This window comes from Boleophthalmus pectinirostris, unplaced genomic scaffold (assembly GCF_026225935.1).
Source record: "Boleophthalmus pectinirostris isolate CB_2022bp ecotype Guang Dong unplaced genomic scaffold, ASM2622593v1 HiC_scaffold_1, whole genome shotgun sequence".
Taxonomy (NCBI): Eukaryota; Metazoa; Chordata; class Actinopteri; order Gobiiformes; family Gobiidae; genus Boleophthalmus; species Boleophthalmus pectinirostris.
Window position 1 is genome coordinate 15,269,720 of NW_026570970.1, and position 12,366 is coordinate 15,282,085.

The window sequence follows — 12,366 nt, forward strand, 5'->3', positions numbered from 1 at the left end:
AATGGCTGTGTTAAGTCCCTCTGGTATTAACTCAAACACTGCACCTGGCCAAAGGTATCAACAAAATATCAAGTATCATCAGTGCTGAAATAAACTTGAAACGTAAAGAAACGTGTGGTGCTTTTAGCTCAGCAGACATACAAGAAGATCCAATATGCCAGAAGTCTCCTTTTTAACTTTCACATTGAGCTAAAGTATTGTTTTTATTTATGTTACAACAAATATTATAGCCTAATATATGAGGTATAGTCAGTAGCATAAACTGCATACACGCAGATTTAGTGAGAGAGAAGAGATAAGCACTCTTTATTTAAAAAGAAGTCTGGCCCAACGTTGGAGGTTGAGTTTCCAAGTGTCAGATGATCTCTTGAGATAAATTATGTGAGTTATTGCAACAACTTATCATTCTAGAGATAGGAAGCTAGACAGGGTCATTGTAAATTATTTATAATCTCATTCTTGGGTGTTGTTGGCATTGAATAATTAACATTTAATTTATATTAACAAAATTGTTTTATTTATTGGATTACAATTAACTTGAAAGATAAAGGCTGCTTCTGTGTTCACTTTGACCTTTTGACCTGAGGACATGAGGAGGGTGGGGCCCGTGGTGGAGTTTGTCTGTTGTATTTGCATGGACACATCGCTTAAATCTTAGGCCCTCTGCAGATCAGACTGAATTGGCTGTGTCTTGGGCAGATCATAATAGAGTGTGAGAACATCTGTTTAATACATCTTCAGATCACTGCTCTTTTGTTACAACATTACACAAATAAATCACATCGGACAAACTAGTCCCTCGAGTTCATGTGTGAGGCAATAAGCTCAGCCAATCACATAGAGCCTTGTCAAAAATGACCAAACTTTATGAATGTATTTGTTCAATACTGTTAAGGGTAATGCAGTAGCAGTTTGTAACTTTCTTCTACAAGTAAAAAGATTTATATTACTGGTGATTCTTGAGAGTCGGGACAAAATAGGTCCTGACTAAAACACAGCAATTTGTAGAAAAATATTTTCTATATTCAATATTTTCAAAATATCATAATTGGCATACTTATAAAGTTAAATCTAAGGTAGATCTGTATATTAGGGTTTGATTTTAGATTTTACTCCAGGTTTACACCAGGGCTCAGAGAGTTTACCTGCTCAAAAAATATTTAGAAACTATTTATGTGAATAAAATTGCATTAAATTGTATTAAATAAGTCTCAGTGGTAAATAACCCTTATTACAACATAAACTGCAAGTTAAAATGTTAGTAGATTGTAATCAATGTCATTTTGTGTGTGTTTGACAATAATTTAATGATATATTATACAGAATCACCTATATAATCAGTTTGCTGTCTGTTGTGATCCCGTCCCTTTTCTTTGGGCCAACACCGCGCTCTGACTGTAGACTTGAACATGGCCAAGGAGGATGTTTTGAGTCAGCAGAGGGATTTCACTGCTCCTCATGTCAGCGTTGAGCAGCAGGCTCTGGTCACATGGTTCAACATCCTTTGATAAATGCAACACACTGTTGTGTCACTAAAAGCCAATTACACCATGCTTTTTCTGATTGATCTGCCCTGACAGGAGAGGATGGCATTTAAATCAACAGCCCCAGAGCCATATCCAGGCATAAGCGCTGCTGCTTACAGAGGGGGGGTTATGGTGGCTTTAATCTCATTTGCCTGGTGCTGAGTTGAGTTTCTAGATCACACGTTTTGAAAGAGAGAGCGGGAGATATCCAGCGTGCCATGCTCACTCAGCTTGAGGAGGCTGCTCTGGCTTCTCTGTCTTACAACTTTGCCTTTGCCCCGTGTCAACAGCTCCATCCTGGTCCTCTGAAGTACAAGACGTGCACTGCCGTTCATAAAAGCATCGGGCGAGGTGTCATATTGAACCAAGGATTGCTTTTTAATCCCAACCACATTGACTATTCTTGTCAATAGGAGCCCAGTACAACTGCCAGCCTGAGCTTTTTTTCTGCAGGATACTTGCTGGGCTTAATTTTCAAAGTGAACGCACAGATGCCAAGGAGGCTTTTTTTCTCTTTGTCCCTCCTGCCCCAATTTACCCCACAGCGCTGTGTGTGTAGTGACAAACCAAGCCAAGAGTAACATGCATGAACCAAAAGCTGTAGGATGCCCTCCACCTCCTGTTTTCAAAACTAAATGCCCTAATGGGAAAATAAACCACAATATTTGTTCTTCCTCAACAGCTGATAGAGGTTTAAGCTGACTACTTACCACCATGGCATTTCCTGTGCCTTCTGAAAACACATAAATCAAAGGCAAACATCTGATATTCCTACTTTTCTACTTCCACAATCTTATTAATTATATAATAATTATATGTAGTATTTCTAAATGTGATGGTGCTTGTGTTTCTAATTGGATAATTTTTTTCCCTTAACAATTATAATCATAGATGAGTTTACCCTCTTTATTAATAACAAATCATCGCCTCATGAAAGAGGAACATACAGTGAACACGTCGATTGTTGTAATGTAAATGTTGAATGAGCAGTGATGCTGGTCTGAGGTCCCAGACTATCTATACTGTAGTGCCTTACAGTGAAAGAATTCTCATTTTCTGTTTGAATAATGATTCTCGACATCATTAGACAAGTCTCTCTCTGTGTCTAAATGAGACAGCCCTCTTTCAGCTGGACATCACAGGTGCTCCCTTGGCTTTACGTCTCAGGGGACACACATCTTTGAGGATACTGCTATTAACCCGAGCTCTAATCATGTGTTCAGAGGGCATATGAAGCGCGCTAACATAATGACTGAGTGCGACCCTGGAGGAGTCTCCTGGAGTGTCCCTTTGCCAGGCTTAGGTACAACTGTCATGGCTGCTCTCATCACAGAGCCCCTTCATCTCCGCCTGATGGTGTCATGGACGTGAGAGGCGTGAAAGCTCAGTGACACTCCAGGCCCGTTCCACTCTCAGCGCTAATTCATCATGACAAATGTGCTCAGATGATCGAGCCCAGCAGCACTAATGGGGAGAGAAGAGAGTGCACTTCATTTGCACAAGACCCTCTCCAATTAATCCATTCAGCTTTACTTGGGGCTAATTGGAGCCAGACCCTCCCTGCTCTGTGCTCCGAATGCTCCCGACAGCCGCAGCTCCTGCTCCAGAACACCTCTGCTGTGGCCTTTGTGTGAGCAGTGCCAAAGGCCAGGGGAGGGTTCAGATCTGTGCCTTCACGCTTTTCACCAAACCCTCACAAACATGCTCTGTGACATTTATGAAATCTGTTTGTGTTTTGTTAATTTGCCTAATCCAAATTGTATTTAGAATAAATAGAAAGATGCATAAAGTGTGTAAGTGTTGAATATGTAGACATTTCTTAAAACAGGCCTTCTCGAGTCACATCATACTCATGCTTGAGTTTGAATGAGCCTATATAAGTATATACTGTGGTCTAAGTAAGTGGTTTGCCCTCGGCCTTATTGTCTTGCTTTATCTCTTCATGTAGTTAAAATAAGAAGACTGATAAACTCAAGTATATGGCACTGCTGTCTAATCCAGGCTTTAACAACTTCCTCAAATATTGCGGTGTACTCAGGCAGAGCCAACTTAAAATTAGCATTTTGGAATTTGTATGTATGCAGTCAATGATTGAGAGCAATTGTTCACCTGTCAGGTCCATTTCAGCTGCAGAACCTCCATCTTGCCTTAGTCGGCTGCTTGGGTAATGCTGCCTCCTCTGTCTGCAGACATATTTTTCTAAAGGTGTGTGTGGCACATCTGTGCAGCTATTGTTTATTCATGCAGTAAACCCTTTGAAATATGTTAAGATACTTCCCACTCATTATAAAAATCCTGCCACCCATGGATTAGGACTTTGATGTCACCAATCCTGCTTCAAAGGCTTCTTTCACTGCTATTAATCACAGTTTAGCCTCTGAAGATATAGCCAGAGAAAACATTTGGACATCTTGTGTAGAAACTTTGAAATGTTCAGACTGTCGTGCATATGTTCCTATGCTTTCCACTGTGTGTGGGGCTTTAGACTGCTGTGCACACAGCTGCACCGTCTATAGCTCTAAGCCAAGACTCAGACTCACAAGTATTGTCAGCACATTTTGGATAATACATGATACTTAAGATAATGATAGTAGATGATCTTTAAGGTCAGACAGTTTAAATGTAGTGTTAGTTAAAACTATATTTGGCAGGTTATCATGGCTTATGATTTTAACCTGTTTTAACTCTGCTCCACTTGTGACAGGAAACTTGGCCACGTCCAGGGCAAGAGTGACCGCTGCCTCCAGGTCTTTGCCTCCGCTCGGGTCGGGCCGGACCAAGGTGAGTGTGGTGCCCACATAACTGCCCGATCTCACAGCTGGTATCACATAAGAAACAGAAACCAGTAAAACTCTGTTGTAGGCGCTGAGCTATAAAGTGGCGGCTTTAGTGTTGTCCTCTTGCCTGTGGTTATGTTCTATATGTTCTATTTTTATCACCATCTGGCATTTGGGACCACAGCTTAGTTTGATTGTGTCTTTTAATGGGCATACAGGTATTTAGTTAAAGTGAATATGGCAGTAGTTTCATATTCATTTGGAGCATATAGTCTGGTCAGTGATAAATTCTCTTTTGTGGCCTTATCGGATTGTGAAAGACTGATCCCGTGATCTTAGAAGCTAATCAGGGCCTGGTTAGTACTTGGATGGGAGACCACTGGGAAAATCAGATGCCACAGTCGGGCACCAGTTGCAAAAACTGTTGTTGTGTCCTTAGGCAAGGCACTTCACCCACATTGCCTAATATGAAAGTGGAGTGCGTGAATGATGGTGGTGGTCAGAGGGGCAGATGGCACAGATTGGCAGCTTCTGTCAGTCTGCCTCAGGGCAACTGTGGCTACAATAGAAGCTTACCACCACCGAGTGTGAAGTGAATGAATAATGCTCTGTAAAGCGTCTTTGAGTGTCCAGAAAAGTGCTATATAAAACTGATGCACTATTATTATTATTATTATTATTATTATTATTATTATTATTATTATTATTATTATTATTATCATTATTATTATTATTAAGTCACAGCATCTTTGTCTTGTCTATCCTCTTGTTTATTTTTCATTCTCATGGTATTGGCCATCATTCGCTGTTCTCAGTCTCCTAAATACTTGTTGAAGGTAAGAGTTTATTTCTGTACCAAAAACAATCGATCGCCCGACCCCTCTGCAAATGAAATCATCTTATTTACTCCTTTTGAATAATCAAGATCTTTCTGTAGACTGATTTCATTTTCTGAAACTTGTTAAATTTACGCAAACATAAGCTATTGATGTCAGGAAATGGATTTGGACAACATTTTGAGAGAGATGGGGCCGTGACAAATTCTTTTGACTTTGTTAAAGTTCCCTTAAGCGCCTACTCACTTATTCCTAAAGAAGAACAGACTTCTGGAATAACAATGTGTTGCCATTGATGTAATATGTATGGCGTGATACTGCCATCATCTCAATCAAAGTTCGTTGAAGTCGACAGGAAGTAATAAAAAGTTATTATTAAAAGCACATTTAAACAGTCAAACTGTTAGACTTCATTGGATGACCTCCAACTCACATTTTGTGCGTTTGTTTGTCTCAGCCTTTAGTAGGCAAGAATAAAGTTTAAAGATACGTACTTTGCTACATAGACTTACCATAAAATATCTATCGCATCATTAATTTTGATGGAGCCCTGAACTGGAAGGACCATTAAAAAGCCTATATTGTGTCCTCGTTAATCGGGGCGTCGTAAGGATGGTGACGGCTAGTGTCATTATTCGGAAAGCTTTGTAATTTTCCCATGATGCCCCACAGCACTGCAGAATGATCCCCTCATTGTTAGCTGTACGTGTTTATGGGCCACACTTAGTGCAGCTGTTTATTCCCGACCGGCCCATTAGTGCAAAGAGGAGCCGCTGTAATAACACCTCAATCACAATTCAGCTATACGAGCCTGTCAGCGTGACATAAAGGGAGAGGAAAACTCTGCCCTCCAGTTACATGACTGGTGCTACACAAGTCACACTGGCAGAGTGGATAGTACTTCTGCCTTACAGCAACAAGACTTCACTAAAAAGGTAGAAGCAGGTCCTATTTTGTATACCCTGCTCTGCTCTTCGCCATGGTCCAGACTCATGCCTATAGATGAATTGCTGATTGCCAATCACTCAAAGGAATTCAGTATGAGAGTGAGTGGTTTTTTGTCAGTGGTTGTGCACTACGTAGTGACTGCTCTGTAACTCTGTTCCAGTCTATATCCTGTCCCCTAAGTCGCTTGAATGATCCTTTCCTACCATTCCAGCCTTTGAAGCAAATGACTCAGGAGTGTATTTGTGCAGGTGGACACCATGGAGATGATGCGTCACCCAGGGGAGACCACCAACATGAGGAGACAAACTGTGGCCTCGTACTTCAGGGTAAGTAACCAACACTGGTTCATTACAGATTCAAATCAACAACATATGATACTATGTATGTTTTATTTATGTTAAGTAAAATAAACAAGCGGTTGTCTTCCACCATGTATGCAGTACTCCCTGATGGACCTGCTGTCTAAAATGGTGGTGGGCCAGCCGCACTTTGTGCGCTGCATTAAGCCCAATGACGACAGACAGGCACTGCTCTTCTGTGAGGAACGTGTCCTGGTGCAGCTGAGATACACCGGCCTCCTGGAGACTGTCAACATCCGTAGACAGGGCTACTCCCACCGCATCCCCTTTGACGAGTTTGTCAACAGGTACAAGCCCCTCCCCTCACACTAAGTATTCTAACATCAACAGCCTTATTGGCATTTGGATCTACCCAAATACAAAATGGTCCCAATGAATGAGTGAAGAGTGTTTTTTACAATTCATAAAAAGATTGTTCTGGAATTTTCCTCTGGCCTGTGATCGAAGAGGTTTTTAAAGAGGATTTTGCTGCTATAGCTATAGCTCTTTACCTTTGAGCACATTGTGGGAGCTACATCTGTCCTAATTTTATTGCACATTTTCATCAATTATCTTTCTGAAGTTGTTAATAAACAGGTGTGTCTATGTTTGAATGTTTTTATGGACACCATAAAACCTTTTAGTGAAAAGTGATTTAAATGTGCACTCTTATATCAAAGGCTTGTCTGATGTTACCAAGCACTGCTTTGTATTTACCATCAAAGAAATAACAGGTATCAACAGGAATTAGAATGAAAGGCTGGAGACCGAGGCAGGAGGGAGTTCAAAGAAGTTTGTTCTTCTTGTTGTTGTTCGGCTTTTTGACCAACACCAAAACACAAGAGGTGAACTCCTGTGGGAGCCTCGTGTCTATGAGCAGAGCCTCTGTTCAGTGCTGGCATTTGGAACAGCCCAGAGAAACATGCACCAGGCCAGGCTGACGTCTCCACTGTGGCCCCTGAAATCAGAGCCATGACGCTGTACAATGGCCCTGTGTGAAGCCTCACTACTCATTCTGCTTATACCGCTCAGCCTGGGCTTTTCATGTCCCTGATAAAACACTATCAGAAAGTGTGTTCCTCTTTAATAAATGAACAGCACATTATTCACAACAATTTCTACTTATATTTCTTTTCTATTTCAGATATTATTATCTTGCTTTCCGGGCGCATCAGCCGCCAGAGCCTGGTAAAGAAAATGCCATTGCCATATTGAAACGGGCCAAATTAGAGAACTGGGTGATGGGGAAGACAAAGGTAATGTATATTCCACATGAAAAACAAAATGTAACGTTCTACAGCTGTGTGTAACCATGGTGGTCAGGTGTTTCTGAGGTACTACCATGTGGAGCAGCTGAACCTGCTGTTGAGGGCGATGATCGCTCGGGTGGTGGTGTTGCAGGCCTACACCAAAGGCTGGCTCGGAGCCCAGCGCTACAGAAGAGTAAAGCAGAGGAGACACCGAAGTGCCACCATCATCCAGTCAGGTACAGCCCCAACTGTATACACTGTCCCCTGGTTCATTATGCAACAGTAATGGAAGTTGGATAACCACAGAAAGACCTCAGACACTTAAAATCATGTTTTAGTGCAGACAATGAGTGCATGGACAGTTCAAAGGGACCCATCACTCTGACACCTATTTCTCCTTGTTTTACAGAGGGACCTAGTCTAGTGTCTGTTGTGTTATGTCATTTTACAGATACACACTCACTACATTTACCTGAATGCATTATAGCTACAAAGTTTTAGAACATTTAAAAATTTTAGAACAATTTTAAAACAAAATGATTAGACACCCCTGAAGCTCAAAAGTCCCACCTATTCGGCTTTATACTTAGACTGAGACTTATTGATCCACAAGGGAAATGACTTGGAGCAGCTCACACATCACAATAAATGTAATAACACACAAGAAATATATAATTGGTCATAATAAATTCAAAATAAGTAGCAAAAGTAGCAAGAGAGTGAGAGAAATTGAGAAATATAGTAATACAAATATATCGGCCATATAGAAGTCATGGGTAAGGAAAAACTGTGCAAAGATGAAATAGTGATTGACATAATATGGGTTTATCTTTTACATAAGGGTGAGTTATTGTACTTTAACTTTCTTTAGGGAAATCTGTTAAATGAAATCTGTTGCATTACTATATGTATGTAGATGTAATGACTGTGTCTGTCCTCAGCGTGGAGGGGGTATGCTGCTCGTCTGCTTTATAAACAGATGAAGAAGGAGCGGGACCAGGCTGCAGTCCGAATACAGTCAGGTACGCTCAAAAGACCCAGAACTTTGTCCTTTAATGAAACGGTTTTCACGTAATGTCCTCTATTTCTCCTCTCTTTTTCTTATTCTTCCATCTTTGTGAAACACCTTTTTGATCTCAATGAGTGGCCTGTGAATTAATAAAAAATGCATAGACAAAAGCTTTTAAAAGTTTGGGAAGCATTTGGTCCCCATGTTTAAGAAGAACACTCTCACTTTCATCTCACTCCCAGTAAAAGGCAAGAGAGGGGCTTGTCCTGCTTCCTCACCATTTCCTCTCACATTCTTGGCCTATAGCACAGCTCTCACATACCAGAAACAAGATGCCTCTTTATACTGTCAGCCGTTTCATCTGAAATGTAAATGAATTCTTACTCGGTGTGGCTTGACGGAGATCAAAGTGGGCACATTAACCTTCCTGCCCCCCCTCCTTGTCACTGGGGGACAGGGGCGGGTGCCAAAGGGGAGGGCATGGGAGGGCCGGGGGAGGAGACCTGGCATTGTTCCCTCCGGCTCTCCTCGGGGCTCTCCTCATCTGGCACATGGAGCTTCTCTATGGCTTGCATGTGCACCTTGTGTAACTGCTGCTCATTAAAGCCCTTGTAAATAAGGCAGGAGAAAGGCCAAACATGTCTGAGCAGATGTTTGTGTGTGGCCTGGTTCAAGGGCAGGACCTGAAGCCCCCCGCGCTCCACTCCAGCACACTCACATTGTACGCGCTCACAGCTTACAGCCTTTGAGGTGGGCCGCATTTGCATTCTGAAAATAAACAGATGCCTTTCAAATGTATGAGGCTGGTGGCTCCTTAGATCTCAGCAGGGCCTCAGGGACATGCTCACCATCGATCAGATTAGACCATGCAAAATACTACTAACCTCAACAATGTACTTGAGCGCTCTTTCCTGTGCATATCATTCTACAAGAAAAACACAAAGCGCTCTGAAGGACCTAGTCAGCAGGACTCTTTTACAATACTTTTAAACTCAATCACTAATGCTCTGCACGCAGGCTCTTCACATTCTTGTGTAAAGCACCATTTATTTATTCTTTAATACAATGATCATGATTTCAGTCACAGCCATAACAGAGATTACACTTATTTTGATCAAGACCCTTCTATCTTTTTTTTTTATCTGTTACTGGTTGTTATCAAACTGGTGTAAAGTGTTTTAAAGTTTGAAATCATTAGCTTTGTTAAATTTGTCCTACCCCACTTTACCAATTCTGCCCATAAACTTGAAATATTGTCTCTTTATATGTTGCTTACTTCAATAACAAAGAAATGTTCTACAGTTTACAGAGGCCATCGAGTGCGACAGGACCAGGAACCCCAAGACCAAACTCCATCTGAGGTTGAGAGGACAAGGTGAGCTCTGTCTTTTTTTATTAGAGGATTCATTTTGTGGAAAACACTATTTCAGCAGTGACCACCATGAAAAGAGAAGCCCCCGTACATGACAAAAGTTCACCCTGCTGAAGTTGGACAAGCTCCATTTGCCTTGTAATGTTTTGTTGTTTCAAGTGAAAGAGAAGCTCCACCCTACACACCACGTCTCTCCGTTTTATAAATATAATAAATATCTTTGTACCAAGATCGCACCATTTCCTGACCGCAAATGGGGCCAGCGCAGCCCTGGTGTCCAGATGTACGAGCTGAGGGCTTGTATTTACTCAGCACATGGAGAAGCAGATCATTAAGGAAGTATGTGCCAAAGAAGAAGCAGCCACTGCACTGCCGCACATGTGGGCTTTTACATTCACATTTTTATGTACACTGCTTTGCCATCTGATAGTTCACATATTTACACAGCATTTAGACTTAGATTTAGATAAGCTTTATTGATTCACAAGGGAAAGTATTTGGGCACTATAGCTCACACATCACTGTATATTATAATATCAAAGAGCTAAAATATAATTGGAAATAATAAATTCAAAATAAGTAGTAAAAATAACGAGAGACTGATGTCAAATAAGGCATAATTACAGTATATTAATGTATATGTACAAATCTCTCAGCTTTATAGAAGAGCATTTAGAAAAGAGAGAGAGTGACTTAGAAAAGCTTTTGCTGTATTATGTGTGTATCAAAACAGCCTCTCTGTGATAATGGGGTTATGTCCCAGGATCGGCTGTTGAGTGACTTCTGGACCCTCCAGACTCAAAAATCCTCAATACTGGATTTACACATCAGAAAGTGTTCTGCTTGTTGTATACTCAAACTGCGCTCAGCCTCTTCTGGGATTTTCACTCAATGTTTACAATCATATTCCTTGGTGAGAGAAACTTCAAACCACCACTTAACAATTCTGTTTAATCAGTGCTGGAATCTCTCCTTATATATAGATTTATTTTGACATTTTCTGACCCATTTTACCTCTGCAACATCTATGTTCTCACCTACATGCTGTTCACCTCTCTATGAGATCCCCCCTGCCTGCCGTGCAGTCCATGTGTGCATCCAAACAGCTTGGCTTTTAGCAGTGTCATCACAACCTACGAAGACTGCAAATAGCACACTCTATTCTGATTTTTTTTATTTATATTTAATTTGTTGTATCAATGTTTTGTTGGATGTTTATGCTTGTATGATATGGAGTGTGTGTGTGTGTGTCTGTTCATATTGTGTGTCTTTTTTTTTCCAGATTCAACGACAAAGAAGCAGATAACAATCATGCACAGAGACAAAAAGTAAGTGACTGTATTTGAATGTGGTGTCTTATGTATTACGCCGAGGGTTCTTGAGACAAAAGCGTGCTCTTGCTCGGCCCTCGTCTCAGCGGAGAAGACAGGGTGGTACAGGAACGAGAAAATCAAAAGGCTGGAAATTCACGGCTGAGAATAAATGCTGGCTCTTCCCCGAGGTGATTTGTCTTTGCGCTCCTCTTTCTACAGATGTTGGAGCCCTTTTTTAGTAAAGACCTGAGGTTCTTTGGTAGCACTTTGATATCCTGCTCGGATTCAATATGTGAAATAGAAGAGCCACTCCGTGACTTGGAGCACATCACAGTCTTTGAAGTCTGATCCAATTTTTGCTGCTCACCATTTGATGTTGAAAGGATGAAATGAGGAAAATGTACAGTTTTTGCCAGTAACTCTGCTGAGCATATGTAAGATTAAAAAAGCCAAATCCTTTGGAGGATGTACTTAGAAATGTTAAGCAGATTAATACTTTCCTATAGCTCTTTTATTCAAGATAAAATTAAATATGAGAGGAGCGGGTGTATGCTGTTTTTCTCTGCACAATTAAGTCAGTGTGGTGCTGTTTGTTCGGAGGTAGGGCAGGGGATATGCAATTGCATTAGCATTTGATTAACATTGCAAAGCACATTAATGGGTTTGAGTCATATGAGTGCCAAATTGTAAATTGTAAATAAATGAATACAGTTCAAACGCTAAATTAAAAGCACATTAAGGGACTTGCTTGAACTTGTGTCTATTTGTCGCTGCATTGACAAGGCTCTTCTGGGTGTGTTTTTGCTCTTTTCAGGTCACCTCCGACAGCAAAGACAGACACGTGAAAGACGGGAGCAGAGACAAAGGCAAAGCAGAAGACAGCACTGTGAAGCCAAGCACGGAGACAGTCAGACTGAGAGACGTGCAGTGTAAACAAGGTAAGCCCTGTACACAGCTGCCGGCTGCAGGTAATTACACAAAGAGACAGCAGAAATCC

At 41.2% G+C, this 12,366-nt stretch overlaps 1 protein-coding gene across 1 annotated transcript in view; it reads left to right on the plus strand.

Moving 5' to 3' along the window:
- Positions 1-12,366, plus strand: part of myo3b (myosin IIIB) — a 62,770-nt gene that overhangs the window by 28,411 nt on the left and 21,993 nt on the right. Inside the window, exons 24-33 of the mRNA XM_055150753.1 lie at positions 4,231-4,307; positions 5,119-5,139; positions 6,336-6,413; positions 6,528-6,733; positions 7,570-7,681; positions 7,749-7,911; positions 8,617-8,697; positions 9,987-10,059; positions 11,339-11,384; positions 12,184-12,307. Of these exons, the coding sequence (XP_055006728.1) occupies positions 4,231-4,307; positions 5,119-5,139; positions 6,336-6,413; positions 6,528-6,733; positions 7,570-7,681; positions 7,749-7,911; positions 8,617-8,697; positions 9,987-10,059; positions 11,339-11,384; positions 12,184-12,307 (981 nt within the window). The remainder of the gene's footprint in view (positions 1-4,230; positions 4,308-5,118; positions 5,140-6,335; positions 6,414-6,527; positions 6,734-7,569; positions 7,682-7,748; positions 7,912-8,616; positions 8,698-9,986; positions 10,060-11,338; positions 11,385-12,183; positions 12,308-12,366) is intronic.